This window comes from Chinchilla lanigera, unplaced genomic scaffold (genome assembly GCF_000276665.1).
Source record: "Chinchilla lanigera isolate Chin_1 unplaced genomic scaffold, ChiLan1.0 scaffold00032, whole genome shotgun sequence".
NCBI lineage: Eukaryota > Metazoa > Chordata > Mammalia > Rodentia > Chinchillidae > Chinchilla > Chinchilla lanigera.
The window spans coordinates 11,596,890-11,621,590 of NW_004955433.1; the positions used below are offsets into that span (position 1 = coordinate 11,596,890).

Consider the following 24,701-nt stretch of genomic DNA (forward strand, 5'->3'; position numbering starts at 1 on the left):
GTTGATATCTCCTTGAATGGTAGTAGGATTCTTGGGTAATAAATTTTTCCCTTAAAACTATATTGTAGCCATGGCCTCTGATATTTTATATTAAGGAGCTATGTGAGGTTATCGTCATGTTGTTTTCATTTGGTAAGCAATGTTCCACTTTGGACATATGCAGTATATTACATTAATTTTTAAACAAAATATGTGTATATACTTGGCCAAATAATTTTGTAGTGCAGATTCAGGTCATTTCACAACTTGGGGAATTATTTTTTTAGTTGATTGTTCCTTTTACCACTTTGTATTCTTTCTTTCCAAGGTTCTTATTTAAATGTACTTTGGTCTACAGAATCTGCCCCTCATGCCCTGTGTGTCCTTGACTAAGGTTTTATTTTCTAAGTTCTACTATTTCTTCAGCTCATTTAACCAGTTCAGTATTTTGATTTTTCTGCAGCATGCTTCTGCCATTTACTCCACTGTTTTAATGAAGCAATTCTACTGAAACACACTACCTCTGAGCAGTGTTTCCTGGTCTTGTACTGTTCTGTCTTCATGTCTCCTTGCACCATTTTGACATATCAGTGTTTTCTTGACTCATGTCTTCTTGCAAAATTGAAAATTTTCCAAATTTTTTCCTGTCATTTCAAAAAAGCCTTCTTCCGAAAGAAAGCAGTTCCAGTCAACATGGTTCCATTCCTTTGAACTATAGCATTTTTGCATAAGTCTGGTGATTTCTCCTTGTTTGTTTATCCTTATATAATATAATGTGATCAAAAAAATCTAGTGTAGGTTTAAATTTTTAAAAACTATTAGAATAAAAGACACATTGTTATTAATCCCTCTCAAAATACTCTCCCTTGCTTCAAATACACTTACCCCGTTGTTCTTGCCACTTTCTAAAGCAGCTCTCTATGTACTCTCTGGTGAATGTCTTTAATTGCTCGGTTGTGGCTGTCTCAATACCCTGAGTGGATTCAAATCATTTACTTTTCAGGGTCATTTTGACTTTGGGGAAGAGCTAAAGGTCACATGGTGCCAGATTCATAAATAAGACAAATGAGGATACACCGTCACTTTTTACCAGCCTGCCTTTCTGTTGGATGGCACTCAGTAGCTGCATTCACTATATTTTTTATCACACCTTGTGAAGACATAAAGGAGCACTTCTAGAATTTCTTGAGAAAGTGACAGGAATAATGGATAAGTGTTCAAAGTGAGGGGGACTATTTCAAGAGGGGCTAATGGCACTATGTCTTTTACCATGATAAATTTTTAAAAATTTAAACATTCACCATATTTTTTATCACCTCTTTTGTAATGCGGAGTAGTACTGCCTCCAGGACAGATACCTGAGATTGATTCCATGGAAGAGTAATATGGGTTGCTGGCAGAATTCATCCCTTGAAGGAGGAAGGAAGAAAATGTAGTCTTACTTTGCCAGATGAGAGATTGGATAAATTGGAATATGCTTAAAAATTTGCCTGTGTCTTTACATGAAGTGGATCCTTGCAGTAAGAGCAAACAGTGATAGATTTTGGCACACTGCGGCATAGCTTCTGGGTTCAATTCCTTACCTCAGCCGTGTCTGCTTCCCTTCTCAGAATGACAGCTTGTAATGGCAACCCAGCCCGGGTCCTGTGAGCACCATGGATTATGGGTATATAATGCTACCTTATACAGGGGCCAGAACTCTACCTCGGAGTGGCCTCTAGCGTTCCTTGTGGTTTTGCTCTCCATGTTCTGAGTCAAGAGTATGAATCTCTGTATCTGAGGAAGCATGCTGTTTTTTCAGAGAGACAGCCGTGTGTCAGTCTTCTTAGCTCCTCTTGTCTAATTCTACCTTTATTATATCAAGCACAGTTCTTCGCCTCTCTGGCATTGGAATACCGTTTCCTAATATTTAGCACTACCAGGGTTTCGATCTGTTTTTAATCTTCCATTGAATATTGAACCTGTCTCTGACAGTCTAGGCATGGGGACAGTAGCAGCCTGTGTCTGAACTGGCATCTTGCCAGGAGCTTCCCCTCCTTTCACTGGCTGTTAAATTCTGAAAATGTCCTCACTCGTGGATGTCCCCACATCTAGGAAAAATAAGGTCATAAATATTAAGATTGAGAGATGAGAATGGACAGGTGAGTAAGTATGAAAAGCTTCAGTGACTGTGTGAAGCTGGGGAGATTGGATTTCACTATTGGACTTATTTACCTCGAGAGTGCCTTTAGCAAAGCTCCTGATTGTTACTTTAAGAAATTTGGGTGAAATAGCCTTGGCGACACACTGGACCGCAAAACCAAGGAAGTCAGTGGGGGGTGGGATTTAGAGCGACCACCTGTCCTGATTTTTCTGTGGGAGGGGGAATCTCAGGATGTAACAGTGTTAGTATGAAAACCAGAAAAGTCTTGCATATGAATTGGTTATGTAGTGTAAATTGTTCTTTTGCACCTGTGGTCTTTCATATATGAGATGAAATTCCATGCTACAATGAATGTTCAGAGCTTTCTTCAACTAATTCCAGGGTGTGCTGCTGTTAGCAAAGATTGAGAGGATTTTTTTAATGTTTTGTTGAGTAATTTCTAAACTTTGATTCCAGTTGTAGATAGTCAGTTTTTAGCTGTATTCTGAGATTTCTCTGACAAATAGACATTCTTTAATGTATTCTTATGTAAAAATTCTTAAGAATAGTCTTTGAAAGCTGGGAATGACTTTAGTGTAGCTTTTGAGGCACACAATCCTTGAAGTTTGGAATTTTAGATAAATTAGAAGCTCTTACATGAAAATTACAGGGTTTTTCCTAAAAATCATGTAGGATTAGAGACAGAAGAAATTTCAAAAGAATTGTTTGGTTATGGAGTTGTGAAAGATTTAAATAAAGTTGCAAAGTAGCAATGCTAATGTTACATTTGCCAACTGACCAACATCACTTTATCACTCAGTGGAATAAAAGCACTAAACAAATGCACTCATTAAGATGATTTTCCCCCTCATAATGTCTGTAGATTCTGATACTAGTAGCATGGAAGTAATAGTGCTACCCTAAATATGGTAGTTGAGATTAGAATTTGTGTATTTCCTAGAAATTGTTCCAACTGTTTATGGGAATCTGGTCTGGAAAATCCTAATTGTTACTTTTTACTTTCTTGCTTGATTCTGAAACCCTTTTAGGCAAAATAGTCATGATCCCCCAGAAACACACAGTGTCTTTAGCCAGATTCCTCAGAGAAGACAAGCAGGTAGAAATCAGGTAAACCATGTAGGATTAGAGATGTAGGATTAGTAATGGTCCTTCAGCCTTCTTCTTCAGATAAGATCGAGTGCGTTCAGGGTGGTATGACCATACCATTAGCTTTCTTCATCAAGCGTTCAAACTAAGTCTGCAAAGATTGAATCTGATTTGATCTTCTATATTATTGTATTTATATTTGCATTTAAAGCTCCAAATGTATTGATCTTTTCATCTTTACATCACGTTGCATTTTGTAGTATTATTTATATATCTTAAGGTTTGTTACCTAATTCACCCTTAGTCACCTTTCACAGGAAAAGTTGCTCTTGATCCCACCGTTTCTTCCATTTCAAATATTCAATCCTTTTAACAGGTACTGTTGGCTTTTCTGAAAAACATTCTAAATCTAATGACTGCTTTTCATCTCCTCTGTCACTGAGTCCAAGTCACTATCAATTCCTGCATGACCTACTATGATAGCTTTCTGATTGGTCTTCCTGTGTCAGCTCTTACTTGGCTGCAGTCTCTTGTATTGGTCAGCTTTCATTACCCTAATGAAATGCCAGAGACAGGCTAACTTCACAAAGCAAGGAAGTTTATTTCTATTATGGCTTTGGTGGTTCAAGGTCAAATTCAAGCCTTCGATGGCAGTGTCATCTGTCACAGGAGGCCAGGATTGGCTACAGCTGGAGTCATCTGAGATTTATCTATGCTTTAAGCTTGCTGTGGTCAGCAAGCTGAGCTGTGCTGAGCTGGTAGCTCCTGAAGCAGCAGGGGCCTCTTAGATAGCAGTAGCAGTGGCTGTCAGAGCATTCTCCCTCTGGCTGTCAAAGGGAGAAGGGAAGGGCTGGTCCATTTCTTGTTTTTGCTAGCATCACATGGCAAGAGACAGGAGAGAGAGAGAGAGAGAGAGAGAGAGAGAGAGAGAGAGAGAGAGTGTGTGTGTGTGTGTGTGTGTGTGTAGGTGTGCCTGGTATCTCCCCCTCTTCTTATAAAGCTACTTGGGATTCTACCCTAATAATCTTACCTAATCCTGGTCATTTCCCCAGAGCCCCTCCCACTAAGCACACAAGTCCCATTAAGTTTCTGCCCTCTTAATTGCTTAACAGTAGGGATTAAATTTTAATACATGAAGCTTTGAGGGACACTCATATCATTTCCACACTGCAGCATCTCGCTTTCTTGTGAAGCTATATATACTCTATATTTAAATAACTACATATGATTGTTCTCAGGATAGTGAGCTTACACTCTCCTCTAATGGACCATAGAAAAGTTATTGATTCTCAAGTTTGTTTTGTTACTGTTGTCAGTTTAGTGATGACTCGTAAGCTCCATACATGCAATAATGGAAACAGGACGTCCTGGCAATTTTTAAATTGTTAAATTTTATTGAGGATCAGTTTAGATGATTCACATGTGGTGACGTCCACCAATTTGAACTCTACAATTGGATTAGTTTTAAGAAATATGTGACTTGGTGTAGCTATTACCACAATCATTATATAGAAAATATTTTTCAGCCTCATTAAGTTCACCTATCCTCCTTTTGAGTCAGTCCTTTCTCTGATTTTCAATCTCTGGAAAGAACTGTTCTGTATTCCGACGCTAATGGATTGCCTTTTAAAAAAGTCTTAGGAATGTTATTTTGTTTTGTGTAGTTACAAAGATTTGCTCCTGTTTTGTTCTAGAGATCTTATGATTTGGTCTCATACATTTAGATATATGATCACCTTTGAGTGACCAGGGTAATTCTCCTCTTACAGAATAATTTGTGAGGTACTTCCTTTGCTTCTATTTTCTGGAAGAATTGGAGTAGATCTGATACTATTTTTTCCTTAAGTATTTGTTGAAATTTAACAGTGGTGTTGTCTGAGCCTGAGGTCTTCTTTATAGGAAGATTTTTAATTATAAATTTTGTTTCTTTAATAAGACAGGGAACTATTCTTGTTTGTTACTTTTTCAGTAAGGTTTGATAGTTTGTCTTTTTTTTTTGATATGGGGACTTGAACTCATAACCTCACACTTGCCAGGCAGGTGTTGTGCTGCTGAGCTATATCCCTGGCCCTAAGAGTTTGTCTTTCAAGGAATTTGTGAATTACATTTAGGTTGTTGAAGTTATTGTCATTAAATTGTTCACTGTATTCTCCTATCATCTTTTTGGTGTCTATAGGAACTATGATGATCTTGCTTTGATACCTGGCATTGATAATTAAGATCTTCTCTTTTCCTGATTAGTGCAGATAGAGGTTACTCTATTTTGTAACATCTTCCTATTTATTTTTTAATGCTTTCATATATTTTTTTCCTTTTCCTTTCTTCTCCTACTTCTTTTGGATTTAGATATTTTTCTTACTCCAGTGTATTTCTACTTTTGCCTTATTAACTATACCTCTTTGATTGATGGATGATTTTGTTAGTAGTTTCCTTGGGATAGGATTTCTTAAGCTCAGCACTTCTGACACGTAGGCTGAATACTTTTTGTTGTTATTGGATTATCCTATGAATTGTAGACTGTTTTCATCCCTAGCTTCTACAAGATGAAATTGTGTTCCCTCTCAGTTGTGATATCTACAAATATGTCTCCACATGCTGTCAGAGGTCCCTTGAAGACTGAGAGGGAGGTGGTAATGACAAAGTTACATTGATTGAGAATTGCTACTCTTAAGTTTATAGTATACATCTTTAATTTATCACAGTTACCATCATGTTATTCTATTGCTTTTCCTTTAGTGTCAGAATCTTAAAATATTATACTTTTATTTCTTTTCTCATATCCTTTGTGCTGTCTACATGCATTTTACTTCTATTCTGTGTTACAGACTTGAGAATGCATTGTTATTATTTTGGCTCTAATTAGTTTACCTCTTAGTAATTTTCTTTTTTCCTGATGATACTTGTATTCTTTTGAGCAGGTCTAAATTCTTATATTTTTTATTTGCTTGAAAAATTTTATATTACAATTTTTGTAAAAACTGGACATGGTAGTGCCTACCTGTAATTCCAGCACTCAGGAGGCTGAGGCAGGAGGATCACTGTGAGTTCGGGGCCAGCCTGGGATACAAAGTGAACTCAGACCAGCCTGAACTGCATAGTGGGACCCTGTTTCAAAAAGACAAAAACAAAAATTTTGTTATAGTATTAGTGTATTGAATGCAAATTATTTTAGCCTTTTCCGAAGTCTTTATTTCACTTTCCTTTTGGACTGCTGTTTTCACTTGGGATGCAATCTAGATTGACAGTTGTTTTCTTTGAGTATTTTGAATATGTTGTCAGCTTGTCTTCTAAATTGAGAAGTCTGCAGTCATTCTCATCTTTGACCTTCTGTATTTAATGTATCTTCTTTTCTGCTTTCTGTTAACATTTTCCTTTATCATTGATACTGAAAAATTTGATCTACGTTAGTTCAGCTTTGTTTTATTTTGCCTCATATTTTTTAAGCTTCTGGAGACATTGGGCATGTAGTTTTCATCAAACTTGGAATTTTAGAACAAACTTGGAACAGTAATTTTTTTGGGTAACTTAAGTTACATTTACGTTAAATTACTTAATGTTGTTTTGTAAGTCCTAAACTGCCTTTAATGTTTTGGTAGTGGTTTTTTTTTTTTTTTCTGTTTTCTTTATTTTAAGTGCTTTCTATTTTTGTGTATTCCAGTTTACTGATCTTTTTCTTCTCTGGTACCTACATTTCTGTTAATTTCAGTGTGAGTTTAACTTCAGATTGTATACATTTTAGAAGCTTTGGTATATATATATAAGATGAAAGGTACCCACACACATATGTGCGTATGGATGGCTTTCACTTCTGTTTCCTGTCACTTTTTCAGTGAATGCTAGATATTACACATTGTATATTTTGGGTGCCTGATTTTGTTGTATCCTGTTGAATATTGTTGGATTTTGTCCCAATAAATAATTAATTACGTCAATAAACTGGATCCTTTTGAGGAGGCTTAGTTGTAACTTTTGCTAGTGGATCTAGAACAACCTTTAATTTAGTATTAATGCGGCTGTACTATTAAGATGTTGCTTTTTCTAAGGGTTACCTAAGATCTCATAGTAGGAACATTTTGGCTACCGGAAACACAAAGTATTCTGGTCTGAGATTTGTTCAGTCTACTGACTGCTTTCTGCTGCTTGCTTTTGACCACTGGGAATTTTCATGCACACATACACACATCGAAGCTAAGCCAAAGACTGGTGGACACCCTTCAACAGATCTCCGCTTGCTCTCTTCCTAAGTTCTGCTGTTCCTATAGCCTGCCTTGCAGAGCTTGCTGCTTTGGCCACCTATGTCTGTTCTTTCCACTGACTTCCCCTTTCCTGCTCTGGCTTTCAAACTGTTTCCCAGGCGTAAGTAGTGGCAGTCATAGGCCTCACCTATTTGTTTCTCTTTTCATTGGTATCCTGTCTTCCTATTTCTTGTTAGGAACTTTTGATTCATATTTTTGCTTTGTTTTATAGTTGTTTAAAGCTGAGAGCAAGCTTTGTCCCACTATTCCATTATCTGCAGTGGAAGGCCTTCAGTTGTCATTTTGCGTTTCCTTCCTGTGATTGGAGCTTACTTTATAGACTATTTGGGCTGATGTGCATGCGGACTACTTGCCTTTCTTTCTTAGTACCTTGATAAGGAGCTTGTGTTGCCTATAAAGGCTACTGTATGTTGTTGGGGAAAATACTGTTTATCTGTCTTCTTTGTAGTAGAGGAAGTAATATTGTAGGTAAAAGTGGTACTACTTTTGCCTAATATATACCATAAGTTCTTGGAACGTGCAACAACTTGGTTATTTTTTTTCTCCTATTGCTTGTGGTTTTAAGACTATTCTTTAAGAGATAATTTACCATCTACTTCATTCTTGAATCATGACTCTCTATGCTCAGATTTTATTCTGAGAGCCAAACATGCATCATGCTGAGTTTGTTGGTTTGTTGCCTGGAAAATTGGTAGGGCAAAATTGATACTTTGATTATGGAGAGAAAGAGGCAGATTTTGGCTGAAAATGTTCATCTCTGGCTCCCTGAAAAGACGTACCTAGGAGGAGATCTGCACGTGAAAGAGAAAGGAGCACCACGCATAAGTAGTGAACTTCAAACATCATAAGACCACATAAGTAGGGTGACCATATATCATGCTGGCTGAGGGTAGCCCAGGTTTACATTAGTTGTTCTGGAATAATTTTGGAGGATGTCCTCCATCACTTTTGAAAGTGACCTGGTTTGGATGATGTAGACATAAGTGGGTATGCACATATGTGTGTACATAGTTACATATAATATACATGTTCATCCTTCTTATGAAGAATGGATTAAATAACACAAGGTAAATGTTAATACTTTGGTTACTGTTGTTCCTTGAGTGACAGATTTACTGTTTACTTTTTATTACTTTCTATTTTAGTTAGACAGTAGATAGTATATACTGACTAATAAACATGTTTAAAAAAAATTTTTTTTTGTATTTTTCCTGCAGATGATCTCAATGCCACCCACCAACACTGTGTTTTGGCTGGTTCACAACCTCGGTTTAGTTCTACCCACCGAGTGGCAGAGGTAAGTATAAATAAAAATGTGATTCATACTTAATGGGATATGACAGAAGTGGTTGAATGAGCAGTTTCTCATAGAGCTTGGAAGAGTGTTTGATAGCAAAATTGCTTCCATCTAACTTGAATCTCTATTTACTTGCCTTTTTAGCTTTAGGTTGTATTGGTTGCAGTTTGAATGTGTTCGTGGCTTGGAATAAGTATATTTTGCTTTTGGGGATGATATTTCTTGGCGAAGGTAAATACCTTCTAGTGGTAGGTGTCCCTAGTTTGAGATTTTCTTAGGTGCTGTATCTGTCAAGATCAAGAGCAGGTGATGGCTAGAAGAGATGGAATGAATTCCTGTGCTCGTACATTTGTTAGCTGTGGCTGGTTTCAAATGAATATTTCCCTTAACTCTTTTGTGAGTCTTTGGGCGTATGAGTATAAATGTAGGAGAAAGTTAAGGAATTTCTGAATTTCCCAATTGTGTTCATAACCCAAATTTTATTGCTAAATTTTGCCACCATGTGGCAGTGGCTACTGGTCAGCTGATCAAACTAATTCCGAATGGAAAGTTAACAAATGAGAAAAACCATAGCAGTCACTTTAGAGTTCCAGAGAGAAGACAGTAAGTATTAGTAGAATTACAAGTTGACCTCCAAGCCAAGAACAAGCCTACCTAATTCATGTGATAATTATGATGATGAAATAAATTAATCCATAGAAGTCTTTTAGAACAGTGACTGATATATATTCAAAGAATGTAAACTACTGCTAATTACTATTATTGTAATTTTATTTTATTCTTATGAAAATTATTAGAAGATAGGAACACCTATATTATATTACTTTATATGGAGAGTTATTCCATTTACATTTATACACTAGAGTGAGGGACTTTTAGAACATTTTAGGATAGCTAATGGAATGAAACAGGACCAAGGTAGGAATATTGTTATTATAATAGGATGTGGATACCTGGGAAATATTGAGTGGCTGTAGTTTGGATCCCAGAATATCAAAGGGAGTGTTAGCAGATAGGGGGACTGTGCATGGGACTGACTGTGAGTGTTCTTGGATATCAGATTAGGTGTTTCAGCAGAAATTTGTTGGCAGTCGTAGGCCATTCTTTAAATTGACATATTAGAGATAACTTAGGTTAGGTGATTGTAGCAGGAAAAAGAAGAAATTTCCATGAATGATATGGGAGATGTAGTGTGAGGCTTGGCAACTGACTAAGAAATGGAGACAGGAAAGTAGAATGAATAAATGAATGAACAAAAGAATAACTTTTTATTGGATACTTTCTTTTTTTTTTTTTTTTTTTTGGTTTTTCTCCGGTACCGGGAACCGAACTCACGACCTTGTGCTTGCCAGGCAGACGCTTTGCCGCTGAGCTAAATCCCTAGCCCCTTATTGGATACTTTCTACATGCCAAGCTCTGGGATGATTCTGAGGTTCAAATCTGGGTGATCAGGGAATGACAGGAGTATTGATGGGAACAGAGGGTCTAAGACATTGTAGAAAGGCAGTAGTAGAGTTTTAAACAGACTGAATTGGTACTACTAAGTAGAGAGGTCTAGCAGACAAATGGAAATGTGACATTAAAACATTGGAGAAGCCCAGTGTCTTGATGCAGGTCTGTAATCCCAGCATATTATGATGCTGAAGCAGGAGGATTCTAAGTTTGACCCCAGTCTTGGTGACTTAGTGACTTAGAGAGACCCTGTCATGAATAAAAAAGTGGTTGGGAGATATAGGTCAGTGTAAAGACTTTGGGTCCCAGTCCCCAGTACTACGAAATAGAATAATACAGCACAATTTGGGAGAGCATGAGAAACTTCTAACTCCCCATTTCCTGCAGTACGCACACAAGCTCTGCAAAGAGCCCTTTGGTGTACTGTTTGAAAAATAATTCCCTTAACAAAAAAAAAGGGGGAGGGTTGCTGGGGATTTAGCTCAGCGGCACAGCACCTGCCAGGCAAGCACAACATCATGAGTTCGATTCCTGGTACCGGAAGAAAAAACATACAAACAAACAAACAAAAAAACCAAAAAACAAAAAAAGAAAAAAAAGAAAAATAATTCCCTAGCCTTCATTGCTTAAGGCTTAGCTTTTTCAGATTAATCATAACTTTCTTTACATCTTCTAATATGTAGGGAAAACTTTGAGCATTCATTAACTGTAAACAAAGAGGGGGATATGTGTGATAAGTCTGTTGGGAGAAAATCATTGCCCCAGCTGTATGACTTTTGTATTTTTTTTGTGCTTTGGCTAAAGCTACGTGATATTTTTCTAATTAGACACATATAATGTGAGTTTTGTGACTATCTTGCTTTGTGTATTCTATTCCAGAACTCCATAAACTATGACCTATGAACAAAGGGACTAATTTTATAAATAAAGTTTTATTGTAACATAAGTACACTCATTTGTTTATGCATTATTTATGGCTGCTTTGGAGCTATAGTGTTAGAGCTCAGCAGTTGCAACACAGACCTTGTGGCCTACAGGCCTAAAAAATTTATTGTCTAATCTTTTCAGAAAAAGTATACCATGGATCATCTTTTGTAAATGGACTTTTAAAACTCATCTTAAAATTAAAAGTAATTTTTTTAAAAAAAATCACTGTTTTAGGATAAATTTATATTTCTAACAAAATATTACTACCCAATGTTAAAAAAAATAGTAGCATTTAGCGCTGGTAAAGTTACAGTGAAGCCAATATGTTTTATGCTTCTGTTAATTTTTCTTATTGATCACCTTTTAGAAGGCTGTGTGTGTATGAAGTACCATGGAAATATTCATATATTTGATCTCATAACACTGTTTTTAGGAAATCAACCTAGGAAATAATTCAGTAGAATTATATCTATAGAAATAAAGAGGTTTATTTACCAGGATTGCTAATCGTGAAAAATTGGGCGGATCCTTAATGCTTTGTACAGTGTGACCACTTAATTGAATTGTCAAGTGTAAACTTGATTGGCAACATTGGTACTGGTAGTTTTGAATACTTATTTGTAAAAAGAGAAAAACAACACATACATTGATTTCTGCATACTGATTAGAACTGTATGTGGACAGATAATCACAATAAAAAATAAAAATAGGTTTAGGTAGAACGATTATCTTTTTATCTTATTTAAGATTTTAAAATTCATCTTATGTTATTTTTTGAATAGTAGAAGTAAGAAATGATTTTCCTCAACACTGAAGTTATTATTTTATGTGAAATCATTGTATTTATAATATAATCTATGTAATTATATTATAAATTTATAATATAATTTAATTATATTATGGTATATTTATATGTTTATAATAATTATGTTCTAATAATTATAATAATTATTATTGTATTCTTGCATAATTATTTTTTGAATAGCTAGTTACTCAAGAAGTTTAAAATTCAAAAAACTACTGCCTAAAAGTTAGTCTTTTTTTAAGTCAACTAACTCCTCCTTCCCACAGAAAACCAAAGTTGTCATTCTTACTATCTTTTATGTGTGATGTTACTCAGACATAGTGGTAGCCTACCCTATACACTATTCTGCACTTTTTGCTTTGTTTCAGAAACTTTGATGAGAACTACTCATCAATACATAATTATTTTCTTGGCATAGGCAATGGCTAAAGTTGGTTTTTGTTGTTGGTGTTTTTCCTGGATTTGGGTACTAGGGATTGAAATCAGGGCCTCATGCATAGATCTCTTGCACACTAGGCAGGCACTGTACCACTGAAGTGTACCCCCAGTGTGGAAAAGGCTGTTTAGATAGGACATCTAGAGCACAAACAAACCAAGAAAAAATGGAAAAATTGGGCTTCATCAAATTAAAAATTTTTGTGCTTCAAAGAACACCATCAAGAAAGTGGAAAGAAAACCTACAGAATCGGAGCAAATATTTGCAAATCATGTATTTTGTAAGGTATTTATGTTTAGAACACTTAGAGAATTCTTAGAACTCAATAAGTAAAATGAGAAATAATTTTGGTTAAAATGGTGAAGGGTCTGCATAGGCATGTCCGAAAGTATGCAAATGGCCAGGAAGCCCATGAAAAGTGTACATCATAGAGAAATGCAAGTGAAAACCGCGATGAGATACCAGGATGGTTATAGTGAAAAAAGGATGACAGGTGTTGGTGAGGCTGTGCATAAAAGAGGAACCCTGTGCACCACTGCTAAGAGTGTATAAAGGTCGATGCAGCCACTTGGGGAAATAGTTGGGCTCATCCTCAGAAGGTTAAATACAAAGTTACCCTAAGACATAGCAATTCCATGCCTGGCTATATGCCCAAGAGAAATTAAAACTTGTACATCATTCTTCACAGTACCTTGATTTGCCTTTTATCATTCAAAAAGTGGGCACAACCTAAATGTTCATCACCTAAATGGATGAATAAAATGTGGTATAGCCTTACAGTCAAATATTTGGCAATATGGAGAACTGAAATGCTGATACATTCTGCAACATGGATAGACCAGGAAAGCGTGCTAAGTCTAAGAAGCTAGTCACAAAAGATCATGCCATGTATCATTTAATTTATCTGAATGTCCACTATAGACATATATATGGCCATAGAAAGTAGATTAGTAGTTGCCCAGGGCAGGAAAGGTTGGTGAAAATGGGAGAGTGAGTGCTAAAGGACACTTTTAGTTTCATTTTAGTGTAATAAAATTATTGTAAAATTAATTGTAGCTATAATTGCACAGCTGTATGAATATACTAAAACACATTGAATTATATGCTTTAAATTGGTGAATTTTATGGTATGTGAATTATATTTCAGTAAAGCTGTGGCAAAATAAAAAAGAATAAAAACCTAGCAACAAACCCAGGTCTGATCATAATCTTTATACAAAATAAAGCTCTCTACATTCAGGAAAAATTTCACTTTCCCCTTCCCTTTTTATCGGTAGCAAATAAGGTTAAAGTGTAGTTCATTTAAGTGGTTCCCAGTTGATGGGAAATTTAGGTTGATCCCATCTTTAGCTATGGTAAGTGGCCACACAATTATTTAGGTTACTTTGTACTTGGGGAAGTAAAGGACTGAGTAGGACAACTTTCTAGGCAGAATGTCATTTAAAAATATGTCGTAGGAGGGGTTGTGGGACTAAAGTGAGTGATAATTCACCTCTATTTTGTGTTTTTTCTTTGCAACAAATTGGAGCTGCCTGCCCTTGTGCTCTCCGTACCCTGGGGTCATCATATTAAAGTACATATTAGTCAAGCTTCTGGGTTTTTTTGGCACAGAAACTTTGTTTTTCCTAGCTTATAGATGTCACATTGTATAAATTGGCAATAGCTGTGTGAAGACTGTCTGACCTAGAGTATCAGCCCTCAAGGTTATTTCCAAGGACTCAGTTTAAGTTATAAATATGAAAATAAAAATATCTTAGAGATACATTTCCCTCATTGTTTCTAAAGGAGATATATATATAGTTTGCCTTTTATCATTCTAAAAAGTCATTTAATGATGGAAACAATTGGGTGCATACTCTATTTGCGTCCTCTTTTTTCTGACAGAGGGCCATTCCGAGTCTGTCCATTTGACCTCTGTTTTGTTTCCACAGACTGGCAGGGGGATGAACTAGTCATTTGTGTGCTCCCTGATTCCCAGGTACTAAGTTACGCCTTTGAATGTGCTATGACGGCATGAGCTCCATATTCTTTATCAGTTAAAGAATTTATTCTGCCAGTGAGCACAACTGTCTAGTGTAATGTTTTTTTTTCTTACAATAAAGGGAAAAACGTTTTTTGTCTTGTGTTTATAAACCTTAGCACCCCCTTACTGTTCTATTTTGAGTGCTTTTGAGGCAGCTCCACAGCTTGGTTACCTTTCTCTCCCATTGTTAGGTTCATGGAACTTGATATAAAATCAGTGTCCTTGACTTCTTGGTTAATGTTATTCATCACATAATATCTCTCTCTCTCTCTCTGTCTCTCTCTCTCTCTGTCTCTGTCACAGACAGACAGACGGACAGACATACACATACACACACACACTCGGCCTTGGTCTCATGTTGCTTGGTTAAATGTAAAAGTTCCACATAATAAAAGAATACCAGCAAGCTGAGCGGCCCAGGTGAGGCAGAGTCGGCAGCACAGAATATAGTGAGCAGGCTACTGTAGTAGTTCCTGAGCTAAGGAGTATGGGCTCTGGGGACGAAGGTGAATGTGAAAAGCGCTAGGACAAGCGGCACAGTTGAGTATGGCTTGCACTCTAATCTTGATTGCTGTTGTGTCTTGGCAGTGCTCTATGGGAACCTTGGATTATATTTTACAGCGCTGCCAGTTGGCTGTGCAGAATGTCCGGGATGATGTGGATAATGGTGATGTCTCTTTGAAATCCTTTGAGCCTGCAGTTTTGAAACAAGGAGAAGAAATTCACAATGAGGTGAGGACTTGCAAGAACTCTAAAGGATGTGAGATTCAGCCCTTACTAACAAGTTAATCTGCCCCAGTTACATGCTGCTCTAAGATATAAGACTCCAAAGTCAGAGGTGAAGTACACTTTATTATAACAGAGGCAGTAGCCACAGCCTGAGCTTTTTGTGCTAATTCTCTGCCTTGGTCCATTTTAACTATTCTAACAAAATATAGTAGCCCAGGGAGCATCTAACAACATGAATTCGTTCTCACAGTCCTGGAGGTGAGATCAAGATCAGAGTGTTTCCTAATTCATAGATGGCACCTCTTTCCTGTGTCTTTACATGGTGGAAGGGACAGATAAGTCCCCTTGGTCCTCTTCTATAAGTGTATGAAGTCCTCCCCACTCCTTACCACCTCCCAAAGGCCCCGCCTCTAATTAATATCGCTGTGGGGATTAGGGTTTCAACATAAGAATGGTGGGAGACACCAACCTTCAGACCGCAGCCTTTCCCAGGCTTCTGTTTCCATAAGATGGTGCAAAGTGGGCCAGATAACTTGTGCACCCACAAGGATTGCCTCGTAGGAGACGGACCTTGAGCTAAGGTAGCTTGATCTGTTCTAATAGGTAGTAAGCACAAGTGTCCTTTGTTCCAGAAGAAGGTACTGTTTTTGCATTCTGAGTTCTTAAGGCAAACCTGCCCTCCATTTGGGAAGAAGGTCTTTATTTTTCAAGGCTGTTTGCTGTACAAATAGCTCTGAACTGAGCATATGAAACACAGGCCCTTCATTGCCACTCACAACGCATGCAAAAATACGAAAGACTCAGCAAAATTAGTCTTCCAAGGACTGAGGGTCATCCTAAAGAGCGAGTGAAAATACTTTGCCTTTTATTTAGGAAATTAATTGCATTTCTGCAGTCTGTGAGCTCAGCAGCAGTTCCAGATTACATGAGTTAACATGTTTCCCAAACTTCTTATTATTGTTAATATTCTTTCAATATTACTATATCTTTGGGCTGCATATATTGTTAACTATTTCATCTTTTTTTGTTGTTTGTTTTCCGGTACCGGGAATCAAACTCATGACCTCGCACTTACCAGGCAGGCGCTGTGCCGCTGGGCTAACTCCCCAGCCCCTCATCTTTTTTTTTTTAAAAAAACTCCTTACTTTTGTTTGAGACAGTGTCTTGACATGTAGCCCAGACTGGCTTTGAACTCACTGTGTAGCCAGAGCTAGCCTTGAACTCATGGCAATCCTCCTGTCTCAGCCTCCTGAGTGCTGGGATTTTAAACCTGTGCCATCACATCCAGCGTAAACCACCTCACTTCTAACATAATTTATTAAAAAGGAGACTTTATATTGCTACTTTAAGTGGAAATCCAGAATGACTGTCCAAAGGAAAGAGTAAACAGAAAAATGTACCCAGTGAAACTAGAACAGTGTTTTTATCTTGTAGCAGATCCCTGGCCCAGAGAAGGCTCTGATCAGGCAGTCTTCTTTCTTGGTATAAAGGGAGAGTACTGGTAGTGGTTATACAACTTCATAAATTAAAAAAAAAAAAATTGTTGGATTCTCCAGTTCAAAGGGATAGATTTTATGGTTAAAATTATATCTTAAAAAATTTTAATTTTTTTTTTTAGAAAAGCAAGATTAATAAAGAGAGGAGTTGTATTGAAGAGTGTCACTGGTGGAGACTTTTTTTCAATATAGTCAAAATGATTGATGGACATCTTATTCATATCTTCAATAAGTAATTTCTGAGCATGTGCCAGGCACTCTTCAAATATATAGTATGTTCCAAGTTGCTAAATGCTACAAAGAAAAATAAACAACCAGAGAAGGTAGTAGAAGTTGTGCAGAGTAGGGAGCGTTCCTGTTGAAAAGATGCCTTTCGAGCAGGGATTTGAAGAAGATGAAGGAGTGAGCCGTGTGGATATCTGGGGAAGAGCATTTCGACTGCAAACACCATGAGGTTGAAAGTGCCTGGTGTTTGCAGAGTACTTCAGGGACAGAACGAATGGAGAGAGTGAGGCTGCCAGTGTGGGAGATGCGAGCACGGAGCCAGTGTCAGGAGCCTGGGGAATGGCAGAATTTATAGGTCCTTGGAAACCCCCAAAAGGACAAGGACTTTCCTTTTTACCATGAGGGAATTAAGGAGTGACTGAAGGATAAATAATGTCTGCCCCTACAATATCCTCGTGTATCCTTTTAATATCCTTTAAAAAGTATTTAATCTCTTGTGAGTGTGCTTTATGTTTTTGAAACATTGTCACAATTTCTAGAAGGAAACACAAAGAAATTCTCCTTTTAGGGGGAATAGTAACCACCCATAAGGCTAAGCTGAGCCCAGGGCGGGCTCCTTTTTCTTTGTTGTGCCTACTAAGTTCCAACATTCTCTGTCATCAGTCCCTCTGGAGACATTGTGGATAGGTAGGGTTATGGGAAAGATACACAGTTATGGGCCTGATGACCTCACTGAATTATAGGTAAAAGGAAAGCTATGTCTTCCCCCATGTTTGTGGTGTAGAAATTCTAATCTGCAATTTAGTTATTTCCTTCTCTAAAATCTTAAGAGTCAAGTTAGCAGATTGGGTGGTGTCTTTAGCATGCATATGGGCTATTTCATTTTGCTGTCCTTTCTGGTCTTCTGTGACTGCTGTTTTGTTATCATCAGAGGATGGGAAATCTGTAAAATTTTACTGCTTATCTAAGAGAAGAATACTGTCATCCAAATCCTTGTTTGAAAAGGTGGCTCACTGATTCTGACATTGTACACATTAGGGAGAGGTGGAAGAGATGTATCAGAAGCCTTAGTCCTTTGAGCCTAACCTGGGATTGAGTAGAGAGAGAGATCTTGAATCCAAATAGCATGTGTGCCAGTCTTCACCACCATCCACCATCTTTGTTTCTTCGAAGTCATCTCCTTACTTAAGAATTAATTCCATATGTCAGGACACATCATCAAGTATTGTTCTCTTCCTTTACTACTGGCCTGGGGTTGATCACTTGCATGCTTACTTTGTACTGTGTTCTATTATTAGATAAAAACACAAATGTCCATTGTAGATACCCCAGTTTCTTGTTTGCTTTCCTCTTTCTTCAAGGCCATGTTTCTTTGCTGAACTAAATTCTAAGATGAAGCATTGGGTTTTAAATACTGTAAACTTTCAGGCTGTCTGGGTTTAGGAGTGGCTTGTTTTCCTTGTCTTCAATAGTTCCTAACTAAGTATTTTGGGAACTTTAGACCTAGGAGCTGAGTACCTTTTAAAGTATTTTTTTCTAATGTAAGATGCTTAGAAAGATTTATGTTCATTCATAAGCAGAATCTTCCTCTGTGTTACTAAATTGTGTTTTCTTTTTAAAAAAGAGTAAAATGTGGAATCAGTCTCTTGGTGTATTTCTCCTGGAAGAATACACTGTTTGATAATATTGTCTGGGTCTTATTTTCCTTTGGTCAGACTTATACCTTTCTTACAACCTCACAAAGGATCTTCATAGGATATCCCTTTGTAGATTTGCTCTTAGCATCTCCTCCTCGTCTAATTTCTTTTTCAGTGACATAACTTAATTCAGTTACTATAGTGAGACATTAATTCTAAGGGACATGTTCACACATCTCATGCAGTAATTATGTTGTTGACCTGGGACCAAATCAAGAACCAAATGTGGCAGAAGAAAAAGAGGTGCTATTTGCTCGCCTGGAGGAGTAATGGAGATGATTTACAACTATGTGGTTTTATAATTAGTGTCTTAGAAATACATTTTAGAATCAGGGCTTTGCTGTGCATTACCTGAGTGCCGAGTGACTTAGGTTCAGCTAGTAGATGGATCCTGTTTCTTTCAGCTCTTCAGATGCTCTCTAGGTATTTCTGGGAGAAAAGGTTTTCATAGTTGATCACGCTTTTGACTGATCCATTGAGAAGGTAGATAAAGGGAAGACTGTTACAGAGATGGTTTTCTGGGTCAGTACGATGAATCTAAAACTACTGTGACCGTGCTTTCATCTTTCTCTGACAATGCAGCACGTCCTTTAAGATCATGTAGGGTCTGTAGAATGTCAGTATGCCTTTTGATGCTTGTGGACTTTAATTCCCTTTGTGTTGTAATCGTCTACAAAGATTGGATGATGGTGAATTTTCATGATATGCATGTTAGATGTCAAGGAGTTTGGTTTGTAGGTATAAAGAACACTCTAAGAGAACCTCAAAAGAGCTCCTCCGTATTGTTTCCTGTTGTTCTTGTCTTCAGGGACCTACATCCCTTACGGAGTGTTTCCTGGCTTCTGTTCTATGTTTGCATTCCAGACAGCTTGTCTCTGTTAGATGTGAGCCTGCTCGGGGGACTTCACTCTGGGAAAGGGATGAAGACCCAGTCCCTGTCATGCTTAGAATTTTATCAGTCATATATCGTGGTGGGACTTTTACTTATTTTTTTAAACTCTGAAATAATAAGGCTTCCATTGTATTCTGAGTGCTGACCCTCAGGTTTTCTGATAAGTCCACCCTATAGCTTTCCTTCTATCCTTCCAGAGTTTAGGAAAAAGTGAAATTTTCTTTTAAACTCTATCTGAAACAACTGGAAATATTTTTTTGCTTCCTTACTTAATTTTAAGAAAAGAGACAACTGCTTCTTTTGCCAGTAAGGGTGGCATTTGATTGAAAAACTGTAATTTTTTTTTTTTTTTTTTTTTTTGACCCATAGCATAGAAGTGAAAAAGTCAGGCCATGGGGTTGAATAAAATGCATGCCCAGTAGATTCGATGTTCACAAAGATTGTATCTCATGGGCCATGCTTCAACTCATGAATAAATTGAACTAAGAGTGGGTTCTCAGTTTTACAGTTTTCTGGGTAGCACGAGTGGACAGGGGCAGGCATGAGTTCACATGGATATTAAAACTTTTCCTGCTCAGAAAATCTCATAACATTGTGAGATGTTTGTAGACAAAGTTCTAGGACTTGTAGTCTTGGTTAATTTGTCTTCCCACGTAGTAAATACCTGATCTACAGTGAGTAGCTTAGTATGTTACCCTCACCAGAAACCTATGTGGGTAATATGTAATTATTCCAATTTTTAACTGATCCAGAGCCCTTTTGTTGTTGTTGCTGTTTTGAAACAGGTTCTCTATGTAGTTCAGGCTGGCCTCTAACTTGCAGCGAACCTCCTGCTTCAGCCTCTCTAGTGCTGGGATTGCAGGTGTGTGCCACCATGCTCAGCTCAGAGCTCTTATTCTTAATCATGGCAGTCTCTGCCTCAAGAGATAGTTGGTCACCTGGGGAGGAAGAGGAAGGCAGTATCTGTTAACGTGGACAAGGCTCGTAGTTTGTTGTCTTGTCCAGTGGTTGAGTCCCCAGATACGTTCTTCTCCTTGCTGCTCCATTTGAATTGACTGAAATCTGGACTCTAGTGAACCCTGATAGGTTGAATGAGCTCATCACATATGAAAATCTGTTTTAGTTCCTGGGCTACCATGGCCACCAAGGTTTGTGCATTCTGTCCTCTTCAATGGAAATAACCAGCCCAAAGGTCAGAAAACCTGTTAAACTCTCCTTAATATAGGGCTTGATGCTTTCCTGACAGGCCATTGCAATAGTGTGAACAAATTTTGTGTGAAATCCATGAAAGAGAATTCCTTTTTTTTTTTTGAAATAAATGTTGCTAGACCTGTATCTTCCCCAGAGTTTGACTGTGTTTATGTTCATTCTCCTTTCAAAGTGTTCAAGTTTCTGTTAAACAGTGTCTCTTAATACCATAGATAAGGTTTAGAAACTGTTGTCTTAATATTGTCTACATTCCCTTTTTGTTTTGTTTAAACAGCTTTAACTGAAATCTCTTCTACATATCAAATAAACATTTAGCTAATGTAAACCAAAACCTTTTCCTATGGCTGGGTGTTCTCCAGTTTCTCATTTCAGCCATTTCCCCATTGTTAAATCCTCACAAGTTGCTTTTGTTTGCCTCCTGAAAGTTCAATATGGATAAACAAACAAAAAAATTCTTTGTGGTAACAGGTGACAATTATAATAGGTTGGCGTGTCTGTGTATGGAACATAATCACCTTGGTAAAGCCAGAGAGCCCAGCACGAAGCTGTGATTGCTGTCTTTTCTGTTTAGAGGGCAGAGGTAAAAAGAATTTTTAGGAGAAGTGACACTAGACTTTGGTGGTAAAAATTTGATTTTCAAGTTGAAGATGCATGATAGAAGACAGGAAAAATAGAGAAAAATTTGTGAGCTTCCACCATGTTATTTAGCTTCTTACCTGTGTGTGTTAGGATTATTTTGGTTGCAAGGGACAGAGAAGTGAACCTGAATTGGCTTAAGTAAAAAGAGCTTCAGGAGTAGCTTTGATTAGGAGTCAGTTGATATCACTAGGACCTGATTTTTATCTTCTCATCTTAGAGTTAGTCACTTCCTACTGTGTTAGCTTCGTTCTTCCCGTTTGATAGCACAATAGCTATGGTCTTTTTCCTGTGTCATCTGGTGGTCTTGATAGATTGAACACTTACCTAAATCCCTACCCAAATCCAGTTCTGTGACTAGAGAAATGGATGGGCTGATTGTCTTCAACCTGAGTTTCCAGTTCTACTCCTAGAATTGGAGCTGAAGCTCTACTTGGATCATATGGACTGAAATTGAGGAAGGGATAGTTATGAGTTACCAGATGCATGGTAAAATTTTGCTAGAGTAGGAGGAGTGCTAAAAACAAGTCCATAGCAAGGAACATAAGTTATAGGTATCTTTGCTACTCCTTACCTGTTGGCATTTGCCCTTACTGAGTTGACAAGTGACAAATTGAATGGCTTTTTTAGGTTGAATGTATGCCTTCATAATTCATTTTAAATTGTTTGGTTATATGAGCTAAAGTGATCACCAGCTCCTACTGGCCCATGAGCAAATTCTTTATTTTAAATCTAAAAAGTTGCAGTTGTTACTCATAATATGTGTCTTTGTCTTGCTCTTTAACTCAGTCTTTAATAAAGATGTTTAATAAAAGCATTTTAAAAAATTTGTCTTTCTTATAATACCCAGTAGAGGCTGCTTAAAATTCAGGATCTCGATATTTGTTGTTGATTGACTCATGTAGTTTCCTCACATCTGACTAATGGATGTGATTGAAAACCCTTCCCTGGCCCAAGCAGGTTGTCACTCGATGACCTCAGCTTTAAGATTACTCTCTTCTTGGCTTTGCAGAAATGCTCTGGAGATGCCAGGGAACTTGGTCAGGTCAGGCTTTTCACACCTTTTTTCACCCTCTGGCTGTTAAGTCACCAGGCGGAATTGAGTGAGGAAGTCATTGTCCTTGCTTGTCCATCACAAGGACATTATAACCACCATCTTCTCTTTCTGGTCTGCAGGTCGAGTTTGAGTGGCTGAGACAGTTTTGGTTTCAAGGCAATCGATACAGAAAGTGTACTGACTGGTGGTGTGAGCCCATGACTCGGCTGGAGGGGCTGTGGAAGAAGATGGAAAGCATGGTAAGGATGTGAGGTTGGGAACTGTATTTTCTGGGCTGCTACATTGTACAGACCTTCAGCTGCTTAATTTACATATGTAAGTGCATGTGTAATTATTCCAAATTACTGAGTTAGATTATTCTTGGTGAGGTAATGAGAATAGCCAGGCTTTGTCAGTATAACCATATTTCAGTTCAGTGAACGTTTACTGAGAATAATCTATGTAGAAGGCACCATGCTAGGCATATGCTGGGCAGTGGCAATGAGAAAAGTTCAACCATAAATATCTACAATTTTCATTTTCATTTTTTTATGCACCAGGCACTATTGCAGATTTTTCTACATTAACTTTTAAAATTCTTACAGTGATCAGAGATGCAGAAACTCTTCTGAGCCTTAATTTATAGATGTGAAAACTTAGACACAGAGAGATTAAGTGCTTTACCTGAGGTCCCTGAGTAAGTGGCATAGTAAGATTGATGCCCAGGCAGCCAAGAGCTTGTCCTCTTAGCCACCATGATCCAACAGTCTAACAAGGAGAGAGACATGAGTATCACCAAGTGTTGTGTTACCTACAGTGTAATCCTGTAAGAGAGGTGCATTAGTCAGCATTCTTGCTGTGGCTGAGACTCAGTGACTAACACTCACAGCTTAAAGGAGGAGATATTTAATTTGCTCACGGTTTCAGTCCCTGATTGGCTGGCGCCAAGGTAGAGATGTCATGGCAGAAGGGTGTGGTGGAGCAAAGCTGCTTAGTTCATGTCAGCTGGGAAGCAGAGCAGAGTGAGAGACCCAGAAAGGAAGGGGTGAGGGACCAGATACAGACACCAGGCCACACCTCCACAACCTACCCACACAGACCGAGGAGTGTGCCCCACCAATCCCTGGGGCGGCTTCCAAAGCAGGGCACCTCAGATCCCCACCCCCACAAGAAGTTTCACACACACACACACACACACACAAACTCACAGTTCAGAAAAGAGAGTATTAAATTCAGATCACTGAAACAAGGACTGTTGTGAAACTACAGATGTGGCTTTTAGGGATCTTGAATGGGAGGAGCATTAGGTTTTTGACACTGTAAAACAAAACAAGATGTGAGGAGGTACCGCTTAGAGAAAGGAGGATGAGGGAAAGAAGGCTGGAAGTGAGTGGAAACCACATACTTAGGTTGTCATTTAAACAGTAGAAATAATAGCGAGCACTTTCATGATACTTGTCGAGTACCAGACACTACTCCAAGCATTTTCTGTGTAACTGATTTAACTTTTATGGCAAACCCATAAAGTCAGTATTATTTTCTCCTACTTTTTCAGACAAGCAGAATGAAGCCCAAAGGGCTTATGAAACTTTCCCAAGGTCATTCAGCTAATAGGTAAGGGAGCTGGGATTTGAACTCTAGAAGGCTGATGCAGGGTCCTTGCCCTTCCCTGCCTCATGTTCAGTCTCTAAACAGTTGAATTTGGAATGTAGTGGAAAAGTGATAAAAGCCTGCTAAACTCTGGAGAGAATACCACCATACAGAATTTGAAATGTGCTGAGAACAATGAAGTAATTTGCGGAAATGAGTAGCTGTTGCTAATATTATTTTTGAAATTGCTTTATTTAGGTATGATTGACCTACAGAAAGCTGTACATATTGAATGTATATAATTCAATGAGTTTGCAGATAAATATACATATACCCACAAAGCCATAATTTATGATACGTGCTATATAAACCAAAACTTTCCTCTTGCCTTCTTATTATCGTGATAGTAACACAGCATCGAATCAATCCTAATCCTTATTTTATAATACTGAAAATATCAAGTCACAACCATGACAGCCCCAATTTAAAAGTCTGGGTCAGAATTGAGAAATCTCTGTTTTCCAGACAGCTCCTCAAATCTTTAAACTATGTCTTTCCCTGAATTTGTTCCCGAGGAAGGAATATTATCATCCTTCTTATAGTGTACTAGTAGTATCACAAATATTGATTTCTCAGAAGACTGAATCTATACAAACTGTGCATTGTGATACTAAGGTGAAGATAAGGAAAGTCCTTGCCTACTTCTTCATAGTTGATTTTAGTCCTGAGCTAAGCCTCGGTCGAGGATGTTCTGTTTTTATGAGATGTATACAGCTTCAGTTTCAGG

The 24,701-nt window shown here is 37.7% G+C and overlaps 1 protein-coding gene across 6 annotated transcripts in view; it reads left to right on the forward strand.

The window, feature by feature from the left end:
- Fto (fat mass and obesity associated) overlaps window positions 1-24,701 on the forward strand; it is a 410,887-nt gene that overhangs the window by 172,821 nt on the left and 213,365 nt on the right. For all 6 annotated transcript variants that reach the window (XM_013516227.1, XM_013516224.1, XM_013516226.1 and 3 more), the window contains exons 5-7: window positions 8,682-8,761; window positions 14,993-15,136; window positions 22,465-22,584. In XM_013516227.1, the coding sequence (XP_013371681.1) occupies window positions 8,682-8,761; window positions 14,993-15,136; window positions 22,465-22,584 (344 nt within the window). The remainder of the gene's footprint in view (window positions 1-8,681; window positions 8,762-14,992; window positions 15,137-22,464; window positions 22,585-24,701) is intronic.